The 18,354-nt window shown below is 32.9% G+C and overlaps 1 protein-coding gene across 1 annotated transcript; it reads left to right on the top strand.

Moving 5' to 3' along the window:
* Positions 1–2,919: 2,919 nt before the first annotated feature.
* On the top strand, positions 2,920–4,908 carry LOC147404009 (uncharacterized). The gene has a single exon (XM_086439813.1). The coding sequence runs from the start codon at positions 3,531–3,533 to the stop codon at positions 4,701–4,703; it is 1,173 nt and encodes a 390-aa protein (XP_086295939.1). The 5' UTR covers positions 2,920–3,530; the 3' UTR covers positions 4,704–4,908.
* Positions 4,909–18,354: the final 13,446 nt, after the last annotated feature.

Genomic DNA, 18,354 nt, shown 5'->3' with positions numbered 1-18,354 from the left:
CCTGACCAATCATGAGTTGACTCACATGAGTCAAATAAATTTATAAATATTCTAAATTAATTTTAAAATAAATAATAATATTTATCTTTTATTCTCCATGGAAATATTAGACGGTCAAATCAAAATATAACTCCGTAAATTTCTTAACTCAATTGTCTATGGAGCTTACTAGACCAAGTTAATAAGTTGGTTTAATGATGGCTGGTGTTATTATTACACTCCTAAAATGCTCAACGTACTCACTTAATGTCAAAATGTAATAAATAAATAAAAGGATATTTTATAATTTTACCTGTTTTTTGTATGTGCTCTTAGCACCACCATAGCCTATCAATAAAAAAAATGTCTAATCCTTCTTCTTTTTTATTCTTCTTTTCTCTTTCTCTCTCTTCATATTCATCTCCTTTAGAGTTTAGTGAGAAGTTGAATCGATAGAGATCATGTTTTAAATTTTTTTTTTTTTTTTGAAATTTTGCATTTAATAATTACCAAGAAAGATGAAAATATCACAATTAAAACATTCAAAATGGTGATTTTAGATATAAGAACTCAAAGATTTTTGACAAATTTTATTCGATATATTCAGACCAAATTTGTTTTAGCTAATTCGGTAGGTATCTACTGAATATTATCAAAGTACCTACTGAATCTTACTAAACAGATTCAGTAGATGCCTACCGAACATAACTTTCTCAAGTAAATTTGTGTGTTCTATATGCTAGTACCGAATCTCTATGTATAGGATCGATAGGTACCTATTGAACATTGCGAAAATGATTTGGTATTGTCATACCGAATAGAAAATTTTGCACACAAATTTTTTAAATAAATTACTTCGATTCGATTAAATTTTTGAGGTATTAGAGTAAAACAAAATAAGTAAGTTCGAAGCTTAATACCCTCTTTGAAATCTTTTTAGATGCAAAGAAGAAGTAGAATGAGAGAGAGAGAGAGAGAGAGAGAGAGAGAGAGAGAGAAATGTTCAGGTGGGTGCAATGAGAATTAGTTAAAATTTAATGTATTGGGTGTGTGCAATGAGAACTTTAATCTTTTAGATTAGTATAGAAAGTAAATGGGTACAATGAGGCCTTCGGTTGTGTGCAAATATAGCCTCCTGATGAGTGCACAAATGTGCACTCTAATGGTGTTTATATTTGAAGTTTTATCGTTTTCTCAAGAGTTTAAGCCCTTATGTTAAGAGAGTTTATGAGCTTTTGGTTCCCAACTGCATAATGTGATATTAACTAATTTTTAGGTGTTCAATACAAGGATCTTCAGCTGATGGAGACATTCACACTGAACTCAATAATTTGAATACAATCAGGAGATTAATTGAACAAAAAGATTAAATGAGATCACAAATAAGAAATTCAGAGCACTATAAAGAACTCATTGAAGAAATCCAAGTGTGCCAAGGGTCTAGCAAAACTACAAGAAAAATCCACAACAAAAGTGGAACCTCAAAGAGTGAAAATCACCGTGGCGTAGTTGGAATCTCACGGAGTGGGCTCCACTATAACAGAAAGCATCGAATAAATGTTTATTCCCTATTTGTACCCTTGGTGACTTGTTAATCAAGGTGGATTGTGTTTCGATCACTAGAAACCTCTATAAATAAGTTTCCTAAAACCTATATTTTTTTTTTATCTCACCTATTTCTTCTCTCTCCCTTTCTGAAAAAGAACCTTTAGTTTTATCTTGTATGGATTACTAAAATCTTAACCTTGGCTAGAGGTGAATTTTCTCAATAAAGTAATGTTATTTTGTTTTAATCCTTAATATTCGTTCATTGTTTTTGATTTCTTATTTGTTATTTATTGTTTTAATTCTCTTTTCCTTTTGAATCTTCATGGTTAAATCCATTTCATGAGATTAATCAAGCTTTTCTCATAGTTGCGTAAAAAACCTAGATTTCCCAATAGAGAGAAATCTTAATCTTATCGGATATCATTCTCTGTTGCGTTGTTGCCTCCGAGTACATTGTCGTCCTTGAATGTTTCCAATAAAATTAAAGTTTGGAATTATTTTGATTTAATAATTAATTAGAAATAAATTTTAGATTTTAAACTTTTGATTTGTATTTCAAAACCCTTTGATTGGGGATTTGGGATATGAAATCCCCAATTGCGTATTTAAGGATTATTTACCCTAATGTTACACCATTAAGAGTAGGAGCCCCAATGCCTTGGTGTTTCCACCTCTAGACTTTTTCATCCAGTTATTTCATTAATTTTTCTTAAAATTTCCTAACAAAGTATTCTCCATACCATAGTGTTCTTTTGTTTACATTGCTCCTTGCGGATTGACAATTCCTTTTTAGTACCACATATATTTGAGTGACATCACATCCCTTTTTGATTTTTCGAGACTCGACAAATTTTAAAACTATGAACATTTTATTTTGTGTAAAAGAGGGTCTTGAATTATGATTTTAAAAAAACGTTTGAAATGCTCGTCCTAATCATCTTGATATTGTTTGTAAGAAGCAAGATTTACTACGTAAAGCATTCTTCACATGGACTAATACAAATATTTTAAAATGTTGGCTATGTGAGTAAAACTCGATTAAGTTAATTCGATTTTTTGTTTATATTATTAAAGTAATTATTTTTTTAATGATTTAAATAGAAATATGATCATAGGTGATAGGACTAAGCATCTTTGAAGCACTCATTTTTTTATAATTATTCAAAGGTAAATATACATTAAAAAAATAATTTGAATGAGCTAAATGATTTTTCTCAGTATAACGAGATGATTGATCAAGTGTGTCAACTCGGTATCTTGAACCAGACTAGAAAGGACCGAGTTTTAAAACTATCTCTTGAACAGTGCGTGTGGTGGTTGTGGAGGCTCTCCTCTATAAATCTAAGTTTCAACTTTCAACCACCACCTCCCCCTGCCCCCTATTTTTGGTTCTTCCCATCTTAATCCTTCTTATCAGTTCCTCTCTCTCTCTCTTACTTACAATTTTACCTCTTTGTCCCTAAGCCTTTATTCTTTAATTTCATCCTTTCACACTTCATCCAAACACCTCTCTATCTCTCTCAATGAAGACCCCACGCTATACTCTCTAGAGAACCTTTTTAGTGGAGGAGTGAGTAGTAGCCGCCTCTCTTTTAGAGAAGAAAGGTTAAAGGAGTTCTCACTTCTCAACCCCTTTTCATCTCTCTCTTTCTTCTCTCCCTAAACCCTAATTCAATCCAATCAATATATCCAGGGAAAGAAGATAAGAAAATAAAATTTCTCTTACCCTTTCTCTTCTTCCTCTCTTCCTATTCAAGATCAAGATCTGTGGTTTTTTTTGCTCATTCACAGAATCTCACATACCCTTTTCTTCAAACAGCAAGAAAGATAACCGAGGGACTGTCTTTATTGCAGATCAGAGCTTTAGAGACATGAGTACTTCTTCAAAGCTTTTGTAGAAGATCTCTCTTCCCTATTTACTACCACTTGTGTTCTCTTTCTGGATCCTCTTTATTGTTGTTGTAAGAAAACTCTCTCTCTCTCCTCTCTCTCTCTCTCTCGCCATGGATTCTGGTAACAGTGGTAGTATACAATCGTCAAGTGGTGGGGATGAAGAATTTGAATCAAGAGCTGAGAGATTCTCATCTTTCTTGAATTCTTCTACCCATGTTGGTGTCATGTCCTCCAACCCACAACCTCCACAACCTCCTTCTCAACACCACAACTACTCATCATCTTTATTTGATCCTCTAACAAGTTATCTTGAAGTCTTCTCAAGATCAACTCCAACTCCAACACCAAATCTCGACATAGTTTGGCCTAGAACCCAAAGATCTGAACCCAATTGCACCCAAACTAGTGGCATAATCAGTTCATCGCCAACCTCATCAGCCCAACTGGATCGAATTCCTTTCCCGAACCCATCAACCTCAACAGATCCAAATCGTAATACGAAGAAGCGATCAAGAGCTTCTCGACGAGCACCCACCACAGTTCTCACCACCGACACATCGAATTTTCGAGCAATGGTCCAAGAATTTACCGGGATACCAGCACCACCTTTCTCAGCTTCGCCGTTCACTCGTAGCCGATTCGATCTCTTTAACTCTACTTCCACTTTGAGGTCTGGTCATTTGGAGCCACCACCACCCCCCCTCTTAAGGCCTTTTGCACAAAAGGTTCAACAACCTCCATTTGTATCTTCTACTATGATTGATGCCATTGCTTCTAGTACTAACAACACTACTACTACTACTACTACTACTACTACTACAATTCCTACTAATGCTTCTAATTCTACTTCTACAAATAACTACCAACTACCTTCTGAATTAGGCCTTCATAGACAATCACCAAATCTACTAAACATGGAGAACCCGATGCTCACATTTCAATCTCTCCTTCAATCTCCACCAAATAAGTACCCATTTTTAGCCAAATCTCAAGCTCCTCCATCGATCGATGCACGCCTTAAGGTCCGAGTATTGGAGGAATTTGGTACAAGTCATGGGCATGTTAATGCTAATGTTGGGGGGCTTCCTAATATGGGAAATTCAGATGGGGATCAAAACCATTTGAGGTCTTTCAATGGGAATTATGGTAATTCACAGAGGGTTAGTAGCTGCAAGATGAACTTCTCTGCTTCTTCATCCGACTTTCATGCTGATAAAGGGTCGGAGAATGTTTCTTCTAGGGGTGAAGGTATGGTTGATTCATGGATTTGTTCTTCAGATTAAGAGTTCTAATGAAGATGAAGAGGAGGATATGAGATGGAGAAGAAGATTGTCTTTTCTCCATCATTAAGACTACAGCCAAAATAGTTACAACGGTTTATTTGCTTAATTATATGTAAAATTATAGTTCGTCTTTGTTTATATTTTTATTTTTTGTTTCCTGTCGTACTTCTGATGATCTTGATAATGGAAATTTTGGGTTTCTACACTTTCTACTGTGTACAAATCTTTATATTAGTAAAGGTGGTTCATTGGTTTTTGTTCTTGTGTTGATGGTTTTTACTATAATTAGGAGAAAGTATACTATGTATGGGAATTCATCAAAGCAACTTTAAAGACTTCTTCGTATATTCACTTCAAGCCTACGTCCTAACATAATATAATCAAATAGCTTAGTGCAACACAGCAAACTGGGAGATTGTCTTGTTTCTTCTCTGATTCTCTATTTGTTCATTTATTCACACCTTTTAGTTTTGCTTTGTTTGTTAGTATGCTTTGAAGTTATAGTAAATATTGAGAGTGATTGGAGGCAAAATTTTGGGAAATCATTTATAGCCCAAATCTTAATCTTGAATTTAAAATGCAGTTGAGATAGGATGGCAACACAGGTTTCCTAGGGATTAAAACTTCTTTCCTACGGATCTGTTTTTTAGAAACACTATCCATGTTTTTAGCTATTTGAAAAGGGCAGTGGATTTTTTTGGTTTGTTATGTTCCTTATGTTGCGAACGATTCTGAGCTATTCTCTGGTGGATCTCTGGAAAATTTTGTGGGAGAAGATGTTTCAATTGTAGGATGTATATTCTTTTCTTTATAACTCAATTCTCAAAATAATAATAATAATAAATAGACTACTTTAACCAAACTTATATTCATTTTTATTTTCATGAAAGAAAATGATTAATCATAATTTAATTTATCTTAATATTACAAAGGACTTGTGAACTTGTGAGCTTGTGATCCACACACACCATGCTGTCCAATATATGATGGATTGTAAGAAAGATTTGAGGTATGTGCATGAACTTAATACTTGACTCCTTTTTATCTCATTCGCTTTCACTACTCTAATCAAAATTTTGATTATGGTTTTTATTTGGTGTATAATAGTAGGGTTTTTTTGGGTGTATAATAGTTTAATTTAGTTTGATTAGAGCTGATCATATTTATTTAATCAATAATCATGATTATTTCTTTCAGTTAGGAATCAAGGGCATTATTAATATTAAGATGAAAACCTTGATAGGGTATGAGGGAGAGAGAGAGAAAGAGAGAGAGGAGATGATTATCTACGTGACTTTGGGTGATTGATAGAAACAAACAAAGTAACTTTTATCTTTAAAAACAAAATTTAAAAGTAAAACAAATTATTCTCCTCCCATGGCTAATCATCTCCATTTTAAACTCTCTCTCTTGTATTCCTTTTGGTTTAATTTTTTTTTTAAGAAGAGATGATTAGCCATGGGATTTTGTGAGATTGAGAGCTTTTGAGAAGATGTAGTGACCTGTGACCCTCTCTCTTTTGGAATCATGGTGGCCCATGCCAGTGAATAATCTGGTCTACAGCAATGATGCCTCTCTCTCTCTCTCTCTCTCTCTCTGAATAATCTGGTTTACAGCAATGATGCCTCTCTCTCTCTCTCTCTCTCTCAACTCCAACATCTCCCTCCTCAAAAAAAAAAACCCATAAAGGCCTACAAGTTCGAGCCAGCCCAAAAGATATAAAGCTTTTTGGTATCTCCTACAGAAAGCTGCCCACCATAATCTCTCATGGAAAAGCATATATTCAAATAATCCCACTATAATTAGTAGTAGTAGTAGAGAGAAGAAAAGGTCTTTCATATCTGTTGTTGGATGTATTAATCCCTTTTGTCTTAAACTAAAAGTTCTTTGGGACATTTACATTATACTAAGAACCCCAATTTCTCTAACTAAAATTTAAAATAAAGTAGAAAATTTTAAATGGATAGAGCCCTATCACAGATATAAAGAGGGAACAAGTGTTACACTAATAGTACAACATTATCATGACCATGGGGTCACCGAATATCAGTGGACTCATGACCCAAAATCCCAGACTCTCACACGCTTTGGCCTTTTTTCTTTTGGATCTGCACACAAAAAATAAGTATGATTGACGATTTATTACAGTAGATTTGATTATTTTTTATTGTTATTAAATAAATTTAAAACTCAATATATTTTTTTTTAAAGATTTAATTTAACATTAGACACTTTTTGAAAGGTAATTTAACATTAGACACGTAGGCATCAAACTCCAATTTTTCTTGCAAATATGACATCATCATATTATTTTTGCTAGTATGGATAAAAAGAGTTGTGTTGGAGTAATATTGAAATGTGCATCGATTCTGACATTCTATTCCGATGTGGTGGTGCACACATAATCATAAATACTTTTCACTCGCATCTCGATGAAAAGTATTTATGTTTTTGTGTGCATCACCACATCAGAATGTACAATCGAGATACATTTTAATGTTACTTTAGCATTATCCGATTATCAAAATATCAGTGGGCAATATTTCATGTAATGACTCTACATTTTATTTTATTTTATTGAAGGGCTCTATAGTCGTGAAACCTTGCCCATGCTCATCATTATACGCCAGGGGTTTCAAGAAACTTGCTTTCATGGTGGGGTTTTCAGAGTTTTTTATATTATAATATGTTACTTATGAAACGTAATTGTTTACTTTATCATAATTCTTTTTATATTTTCCTTCCTTCTTGTTTTGTTATAAACGTGATACGTAAGCTATGATGAAAATAGACTCTAAGATGACGCAAGAAGGTATTGAAAGACTTGCTGGTTGGACTTTGTGGTGCAACACTGGACCATTGGCCTTGTATTTGGGGACAAAGCTTTGTTAGTTTGACTCGGTCAAACTCATCTACGATGCAAACCGAACTTGAAATCTATGAAAGATAATAATTTTAAATTACTTAATATTTCTTTGTAGGGTTGGCTAGGTTAATCTTACTGTTGCATCACATGAGTTTTCTGCATGGATAGTGTGGGTACTAATTTTCTTTAAACTTTGATTCTACTGTTATCAATTTGTTATCATTGTCGCATTGTCAATTTGATGTTTCTACAATTATATTTTGATGATCAAGTTAATAGAAATTTTGATAGAGTATGAGATATTTCCTAATAAAAATTTCATCATTTTTATGTATTTATTTAATTTATATAGTTTTTGAAAATCATTAATTGAAATATTGTCTTTTAGTTTGCATGAATCATATATGAGAACTATAATATATGGTATCTTTGAAGCTTCATGGAAGATATTTTTGAATGTGATAACCACTTATATATGGATATGGGATTATAGGGTCGTAATGCATTTATAAGTCAGAGCATGCTTGTGTTCGTTTCATCAAAATGTGTGTCACTATCTTGGGCTCTAGATCCCCACTTTCCCGAGAAAGTAATGTTTATGGCCTTCGACTCATTGGGTAACAGGTTTTGATTTTCTTGAGCCAACTAGTAAAAAAAAAGACTTTAGACATCAGTTTGACAAAACACAATGTCTAATCCCCCCCCCCCCCCCCCCCCCCCTATTGTAGTGTGGACTCGAAAAAATCTTATGTTTGCATATATGGTAACTAGAATTAATTAACAAAAATTGATCGATTCAAATTTGGATATTGAATCGGATTGATCAAGTTTGGGTACCATTGGTTCTATTAGGAAACACTGACGGATGAACCTTAGAAATAGGGACCATATAATAGGAAGAGGTTTGAACATCATAAAGGAGCGAGAGCTTGTTTAGTTATATGTCCCTATCCAAAGGGTGTGGTTAGGTAGCCCACCAAAGAAAAATCAATCCGTGGTTAGAACCACTTTAAGTTGGTCAAATTTAACTCCTAATTTCATAGACTTCCTTAATCTCCCAACGGATTGAAATTCTTTGGCGATCTTGTCAAGCATGGATCATGGTTTCTAGAGAAGGAAATTAGAGGATAAAAAAGGCATGAAATGGGAATGGGAAACAAACCCTAAAAACTATCTTTGCTGCAGGAATTGGAAAAAAGTTCCAAATGTTAAGGAATAATTTCTTAAAAATAGAATTTAACCAAAAGTAGAAAGTTGGTGAAATTTCTTTGTTGGTAAGATTTTCAAAATATTTAGAAGAGTTGTGATAATCTGACTACCTCACGTGGCATACTTAATTGACTATCCTGATGTGACAAGTTTGGAACCGTAGATCTGCCTCCTTGGGATACACGGTACCTTTGAGATGCATTTTTTTATGGGGAAGTGCAGCCATATATGCTAAGGAGCGCAGATCTACAATTCCAAACTTGTCACATCAGAGTAGTCGATTGAGTATGCCACGTGTGGTAGTCAGATTATCACGATTCTAGTTAAAAATGATAAAAATACCATTTTGGTAAAAAGTTGAATTTCTAAAATAGTTAATAGTCAATTTCCTTTCAAAACCATGTTGTAAGAAAACAAAAAAAAAAATGACCAAGCTTTAGTTTATTAGTTACCAAAACAAGTGTGATCCAGGAAGAAGGTATAATAGGCATTGTTGTAATTTAAACTTTATAGGTAAAATAAGGTTATTTGCATATTTTCTTATAACTATTAATTACTTTAGAAAGATGACCATTTTGAAAAAAAAAAAAAAAAAAATAGTTGCTACACAAAAAGGTATTTTATCATTTTGTAAATATTTTCAAAATTTTATTGGCACGCTAATTAGATCATCTTGCTCGACTAGAAGTAGCAATTCTAGCATGCACATGGATAACTCAAAAACGACAAGAAATTTACGGATTTGTTGAGCTTAATAGTATTCGGATTATAATTATGTTGACTCATCTAATCCATTTATTAAACGGGTCATGCTTTGGTCACAGAGATCACTCCTAACCCTTTTTACAAGTTTAATTAATGTGTCACTTACGTTTCATGTTGACTCGCATCCAACCTGACCCATATATTATTCATTTATGGGTATTTATTTTATTGGTGGAACTCTATTTATGTTTTGTGATACTTAATTTATGTTAATGGTAGATTGGCAAATACGAGTTACAATAAAATTTGGGTTATAATCATGTTTACATTTATGTTCGGATCGTAATCATTTTTGGGTAAATTTTTAGAAAACATTACCTCAACATGACATGAATAACACCCGACCACACCCATTTTCAATCCTATTCTCTATCTTTTTTGTAAGTTTAGGGTTTAAAATGGGTTGGATTTGACTTCGATTCCAGTATATCCATATTCAGATCCGAATTGTTAATATTATAATCCATGTAGGTCCCATAATCTTTTTCAAGAAGATTTGAAATCTTAAATTAAGTTTTGTGGGCAGAGGATGTGCAGGCAGGAGAGAAAAAATTTCTCTTATTATTTACATGTTGGGCTGTGAGCAAAAATAAAAAATAAAAAATCACTTAAAAACATTTAACATAAAATTATAAATAATTATGGAAAATAATATACGATTTGGTTTGATTTGATTTGATTTCTTGATGTGAGATTGATCAAAACATAAAAACAAAATTACCCTTACTCTAATAGTTGAATCAGGTACAAGATCTGATACGCTCACTCTATAGAGTTCTTTAGTGTTCCAACTTTTTACTATAGAGTTGTGATTTACCTCTTCTTTCAAGACTTGGGTAAACCCTAAAATCAGTTAATCACACACTTCTTAGTTACATTTTTTTAATTGCACATGAACTCATTAAATTATTTCCTATTGAACCCCAAGGAGATTATAATATTAAGTAGTTCCAAATTCTATGTATCAATTACAATTTAGTCATTCCACCACACAATATTGCCCAAAAGCCCTCAAAAAATTAATTATATTATTGTATTTCAAATATGATACTATCGGAGATTTTTGAATAATATATAAATGTGGATGGCAAAGACACAGACACGCAATTTCACTTCGAGATATTAGCCTGCAAAAAACTCTACTAGTTGACTTAAATAATCAGATTGTAATTGTAAGGTCGGCGGATAAAAGATCAATACCTAACTTTCTCCTCTCCAAGGGTGTGGTCAAAGGGGGCGAGGGGAGGGGGGAGGGGGGAGGGGGATTCCCCTCTCCCCCTCAATTTTTTGACACTCTTATAATTTTTGTGACTATTGGATATGCCCTATCAGTATTTTGCCCCCTTTAATTTTTTTGGGTGATTTAGACACCCTTAGGTTTCGATAAATATTTTAGATAACGTTGTAGTTTTAAATTGATGACATACCCCTTTAATACTCTTGACCCTCACCCCCTTTAAACCTAAGGGTGCACACTAGATCAGATAAATCAAAGAACCAAACCAATCCGAAGCCTTTTGGATTGAATTGAGTATGGTTTGGTTCAGGTACGTATTATAAAAAAAATCAATTGATTTGGTTCAGTTCCGGATTAAGGGTATAATAGAACCGCACCAATTTATATATATATTTAAAAATAAAATATAATCTTAAAAGACAAAAGGTAAAAACATTCAAACAATAGTCAAAATCTCAAACCCTTTTCTTAGTTTCTTTCTTCTATTCTCTCTTCTTCAAACATCCCTTATAAGATAAGTGTTAAAATTTGATTTTTTTACTTTATTTTCTAATTTTTTCATGATTTTTATTTTTAATGTGTTATGCGTGATGTTTTGTTTATGTTGAAATAGTAAGTATGTTTATGCGTGTTATGTGTTATGCGTGATGCTTTATTTAATATTTATTTTGCTTAATTTTAAGTTTTAACTATTTTAATTTTACTATTGAAAATAATAAGTATGAAAACCGAGAACCAATTTGAACCAAGGTTGGTTTGTATTGGTTCAGTTCTCTAGGGTAATTGCATTGGTTCGATTCAAAATTTATAAAACCGATCATGTTTGGCTTGATTTCAATTTTTTCACAAATCCGAATCTTGTGCACCCTACTCAAACCAACAACATGCCCCATTTGACATTGTTCTTCTTTTCTAAACTAACAAAAAATAGTCTAAATACCCTCATTCTCAATCTCTAACAACAACAAAAAAAATCATATTTTTTCTTCCTAAAATCAGTTATCTTAAACCTTTCCAATCTTTCTAGTAAATTAATTTTAATTTATTTAACTTCATCTTCAATCCATTATGTTGAACCTCATCTTAATCCCTTATAGAAAATCCTAAGATTTTCTATCACTCGTCATCTTCTACTTGAAAAAGCATGTCTTGTTATATATGTTTTAATTTTAAAGTTTGTTGATCGTAATGTTGAGCACCAGGGTACAATATTTTACAAAATAAGTTGAGGATTGGGAAGAGAATCAAGGTGATTTTGGTTTCATGTTGAGAGGAGGGTAATGAAGTAGTTTGGCATTGATCCATTAGAGAAGATCGATGTAAAAGGCGACATGTAGGTGTTTTGGTGAACATTGGAGGTACCATATATTTTGTTATTTGATGGCATTGCCCTCTTGATTTTGGTTTTCTCTCATTGACTAATTAGAAATGACTTTTCTTCAACTTCTAGCAAAAACTTCTTGAATTTTCTCCTTAAAACCAGTCAGCTCCTCAATCTTATCAGTTAACTATATTCTGCCCCCAACAAGATAACCCCGGCTCAGCCCCTGCTCCTCTCCTCTCCTCTCCTCTCTCCTTAGTTTTAGAATTCTAGAAAGCATGGTCGAGTGGAGAGGGAAGGAATGGATTCAGTTATCAAAATAATTAAAAAGGTTACCCAGTAGACACTCACGTAATTCTATGATTTTTGTGATTAAAAACGCGTGTGGCAGTATGGGTCTCTTAAAGGAGAAGATTAGCCATGAGGTTTTGGCTGATTGAGAGAAATAATTATAAATCTAGAGCTTAGACCCATAGCTCAATTGATATGACACATTATCAAGTTACTTTGAGGTGTTGGATTCAAGTCCAATTTACCCATTAAAAAAATTAAATAAAAGTATTGAAGTAACATAGAAAATTGGCACCATTTCACGCATTGTTGATGCCGATGTGTGTACAGAACCATAGATAATTGTCATTGAGATATAAGTGAGACGCATTTATGGCTCCATGCAAAGGCAGAGCTACATAGGGATGATGGGGGCTATAGCCCCCACTGAGATTTTGTTTTCAAAAAATTAATTTTTATTTACCCTATATATTTTAATAAACATTAGAAATACCCTTGAATTTTTAAATTTCATACATCTTGCCTAGTTTGAAGAGAGATTTATCAGGCAAACTTGCATTCTATTACCAAAACTCGCTTACTCTATCAAGTTTATTACTTAACAAAGCTTCTTTTTAAAAAAAATAGACTAGCGTGACATACGTACTAGGGGTCGTTGGGCCCAAATGAATTATCAAATTGGCAATTCAATATCACATCTTCTAGATTTCACGGAAAAATTCATATTCGAAATTAAATAATTAAAAAAAAAATCTTTTTTTAACTTGATCTATGGTAGTGAAATTGGGCATCAAGTGACCTCTCCAATTTAAAATTGAAATCTAACAGTGAAAATTAAATTTTTCTCAAAGTTCTTAGTATTTTTTTCTTTACAACCCTGTGGCATCATACACTGTTCTTGGTGCCACAAGGTGATGCAGTTAGAAATCTTTCCTTAACAAGGAAAGTGCTGTTTTTTAAAAGAATTGTGATTTAGATATGTTCCCCACATTTTGTTGAATGTTAGAGGAGTGTAATTTTAGAGATCAGCATTTTGATCATAAGAGACCTCACATTCCTATTAGTCAATGTGTATTGAAAGTATTCTTAATTTACAAAAATACTCACCTTTGTGCATCTTCAATTTACAAAAATACTCACTTTGAAGATGGCCATCAATACACATGGACGAATATGAATGTGAGGTCTCTTGTAGTCTCCAAAATCACACTTAAAGATATCCATTGTACTTTGAAATTGATGGCATGCCTCCCTTGACATCAATCTTCTTAATAGACTAGTGGAGCAAAGACCCATGCACCCTTGAGGGTCTTTTATTCCCCCTTTTTAATGGAATTCTATGGAAAATAATATTTATCTTCTTTTATCATTTTAAATATAAAAAAATAAAGTACAACAACTAAATTATGGAGATTATTACCCAGCAGTTGCTTACCATGACAAGCCCAACATCAAGATTGTCGAACGATCACATTAGAACTTAACCTCCACTAAGAGAAAATCCTGGCTATGCCCCTGGTTCTATGCACACCAATGTGTGAAATGATGTCAATTTCAATGTTATTCTGACACAACTTAAAAACAGAAATATAAATCTACTTTTAAAAAAACAAGAAGACTTGTTGTAATATAGAGAACGATTTAATTAAATTATTAAAAAAATTGAGAAGTAAATAAAAATAAAGATAGAAACTTTTTATTTTCTCTCTCTCTCCTTTCTTCTTTGATGGTTCTTTTATTTTTTTGAATGATAGCGCAAAAAGAGAGATCATGAGCGATGGGATTTTAAGAGATTGAGAGCCTTCTGAGAAGTTGTTGTCAGATGTGACCCTCTCTTTGGAATCTTGGTGGCCCATGACAATTGAATTATCTATTTTTTTTATAGCAATGATGCCTCTCTCTCTCTCTCTCCACTTCAAGGTCATATGAGTGAGACGGGTCCTCAAGGCAAGGCAGTATGTAAAGAGGTCTGAGCCCTCTATGTCACCACCTCCATAAACAGCATAAAGGCCCTACAACTTCGAGGCCAGCCTAAAATATACAAAGCTTTTCACCTATAAAAAGTGGTCTACCATACTCTCCCTCGGGAAGTCATATTTGTAAATAATCCCATTGCAATTTGTAGTAGAGAGAATGAAAGGTTTATCATATCTCGTATTAAATAGAACAACTCTGGCCACAATTTCAACAAAAGTGTCTAATTAATCATGTCAAGTTTATCAGTTAAACTAGTACTCTCCTAGAGAAGGAAATGAATGAGGGAATGAACATGGCAAAAAACAGAAATGGGAATAAAAAATAAAAATAGAAAATCTTAAAATGATGGTTGATGGGGGCACTTTAGAAACAAATTAAAAACTAGAAGATACAAAAGAAAATGACTAGAAAATGTAGATATTGTTATATGCCAAATTTTCTTTGTTGGTATTGCTTAGACCTTTTTGATGGGGTGTCGGGTTCCCATTTCGAGAAAAGTCTATTGGGATTTGTAATCCCTATTGTGATATAGATATTTATTTTAAAAATGAATTTTTTTTTTTTTTTTTTTTTTTTATGATACCTAAAAGGTTTGACTTAGCAGGGACAAGGCAACTAGTCTCTTAGAGCATCGTATCTCGTCCATATCCCTCAGGTACATGCCATTAAAGTGAACCATATTAGTTTCGCATTAAAAGTAATATATCAAATAGTCTTATTCAAATCGACTTTTTTAATCATCTTTGGTAATTTTCTTTAGTCCCTCATCACTCCACCTTATTGGTCTAGGTTCAAGTCACGGGGCACGGGCCAGGAAATCATGGGCCCACAAATGGATTTGTTTAAAATTATTGATTTTTTAATAAAAATTTAATCAATTTCCATATAAAATTCATTATGACTTTGGTTTAAGTGATTGTTGCTGAAAGTCCTTCTTCTATAGTATTAGGAAGAGAGAAAAGATCATTTTATTCTACTCTTTGCTTTCTTTTCTTTGATTTTATATTACTATTTTATTTGAAATGCATTTCCATCATAGAGTTTGCAAACTCCTCATCAATGGTGATTGATTGAAAGATGGATGGATCATTGAATCTTAAAAGGTGATCGTAGATTTCTATCAGCATCATCTTGAGGAGAAAACAGGGGGCGAATTTGTACCTTTAAGACAACATGCCAAGCTTATGCACTGACCCATAGTTCTAATGAAGTGGTCTCATCCCAATGTTATAGTCACGGGTTTTTTTTTAATACATTTTGACCACGTTGGACGAGTCCACATCATCATATTGGCATCCATCTCTTCCCTATTATATATTCACGGATTTTTTTTAATACATTGTGACTACCTTGGACAAGTCCACATCACCATATTGACACCCATGGGACAATTAATTTATTAAAACAATTATATATTATTTTCTTAACAATTATGACGCTCAAATGTAAATCAAGTTCATTACGACTCAACCACTTCACCAAAAGCAAGAAAGGACATGTAACAAACACTAAATTTAAATTAGAGTTGCCCTAAGGGTGCATGTTAAAATGCATTAAACACACCTTGAAAATAAATATATGAGGGTATTTTTGGTTGAATTTATTTTAGGGCATTTTAAGTAGTAAAATAAATTTTAAAGTGTATATAATGCATCTTAACGTGTGCCTTCAAGGCACATATTAACAACACCTTTTAAATTATAAACCTTAGGATTATTCTTACTGGACCAATTACTTGAACGACAAGTATTAAATAGATGCATCATAGTACTTCTTCTTTGAAATAACTCTCCAAAATAAGGAAATATATATATATATATATAGGATTAGGATCCGTATACACATAAAACTACTCATAAAGCTACAATGTATTTTGTCTTATATGGGCAAAAATGTTTAGAATGGACTGATTTTTTGTGAGGATGATCTCTATGGTGAGGAGATCATCCTTGCCAAAAATCAGTCCATTATGAAACTTCTAGCCCCATGTTTACACGTTGAAAAATTTTAGACCGTCCAATTTTTGTAAATCACTTTTATGTGTATACGAATCCTAATCCTATATGTATATATATATAGATAGATTAAGACGACTCTCACTTTTGATTTTATATTATTTGGTCTATAATTCAATAATATGTTTAATAATAAACGGAATACTAGAGTTGGCATAATTCAATTGTCTACTAATATAAATCATACAAATAAATAAAATTATTGTTAATGTACAAATATCCTATTTAAGGTTTTAAAAAAAGGATAGAAATAAAATATATCTAAATGAAGGAAAAAAAATAAAGTTAAACACTTTCCTTATTAACATAGTAAGATTTTAAGTCTTAGTACGGGTCATTTCTCTCAAACGGATTACCACATCAACAATCTAACACAAATTCCCTCTAAATTTCACTGAAAAATTTTATAAAAAGAAAAAATCATTTCTTTTGAGATTGATTCAAGATTTTGAAAATGAATGGTCACCAAACTTCTACATAATTCCCAAATTTCAAATTGAAATTCAATCGTAAATATAAGATTTTTTCTTTTAATAATTTTTTTCAAATTTCGTAGATTTTGCCCACTATAAAGCATTGGAACTTATTTTTTGGATGCCACAAGGTGTGTCCAAGGAGCGTTGGTAAGGCTGGTTGGACTCAAAGTTAAATGGTGTACGACACTCATTGAGAATGATCCGGTACATCCAGGATTTGGATTTCTGGTTTTCCTTGTCACACCACGTGACATATTCTCTAGCATGCCGGGCGTGGATCTGACGTCCATGGGATGTGGCTCCATAATGGACCCAGCAGAGTACAGGAATTGCAGTTGTGCAGCAGTAAAGAGAATGCTTTGATGATGGGTGGCCAATTAAAACAGATATCGAGAGAATCTATGTCAGCCGTACCGCTAGTGGATTTCAGTGTTGTACTGGAACAATTCTTTACTGTTTCAACGACGACTAAGGCCTGCTACGTTGCCCCCCACGAACCAGGGCTAGTCTCTACAGAAAAAAAAGTCTTGCTATACTGACTACGAAATAACCACCACCTGACTATCCTCAAGTGTCCAACACGCATATATTTCTTAATAAAAAAAAGTATCTATGGTTCTTTCCACACGGGACTACTTCAAGTGTTATTTCAAAGTCACCATAGCATTTTTTTCAAAAAAAATAAAAAAATTTTAAAAATCAGCTTTCACTTGACATGAGCACATTAGGGCCGATCTTGGTCTTGTTTACGTGGTCTGATGGGGGCTATACCATCTGAAAAATCGAACAATCTTTTTTGACTTTTCAAAGTGATGAATAATGGATGTTCACGAAAAACTTAAAATATATATAATAGAATAATCAAATGGATGCTCATATCAAAAGTTACAATTTGATTAAGATCAAAATTATATTATGTCAACTTTTAACTCTTTAGCAGGTATCAACTAGTTTAATTAGTAAAGTCTTTGGGTGATGATACTAGAGACCTAGGTTCAAATCCCATTAACATCGAGTTACTGAATTCATTAAAAACAAGTTAACCAATCTAAAAAAGTAGTTAAGTCATCACTTATTATTGAATAAAGCAAAGAATTTGTTGCTATTTTCAAAAGTAGTGAAATCATTATTTTTTTTATTTGGTCTAAATGCAGAGAATTCCAACATATTCTAAGTTAATGTGTAATCGTCATACCAAGTGTTTATTTGGCGGCTAAAGAGATTATTCCAAGTTAATGTGTAATAGTCGTTTGGAGGCCTTAAAAAGAGCCAAACATTTTTCAAAACATGGGTTAGAAATTTCAGAATGGGCAGATTTTTTGTGAGGATAATCTCTATGATGAAGAGATTATCCTCACCAAAAATCAGCTTATTCTGAAACTTCTAACCCTAGTTTACAAATTTAAGAATCGTAGACCGTCCGATTTTTATAAACCACTTTTGATGGAGTTAGAAGTTTCAGAATGGGCTGATTTTTGGTGAGGATGATCTTCT

This window comes from Akebia trifoliata, chromosome 4 (genome assembly GCF_017979445.1).
Source record: "Akebia trifoliata isolate Shusen 1 chromosome 4, ASM1797944v1, whole genome shotgun sequence".
Classification (NCBI taxonomy): Eukaryota; Viridiplantae; Streptophyta; class Magnoliopsida; order Ranunculales; family Lardizabalaceae; genus Akebia; species Akebia trifoliata.
This window is presented reverse-complemented; position numbering and strand designations above follow the sequence as displayed.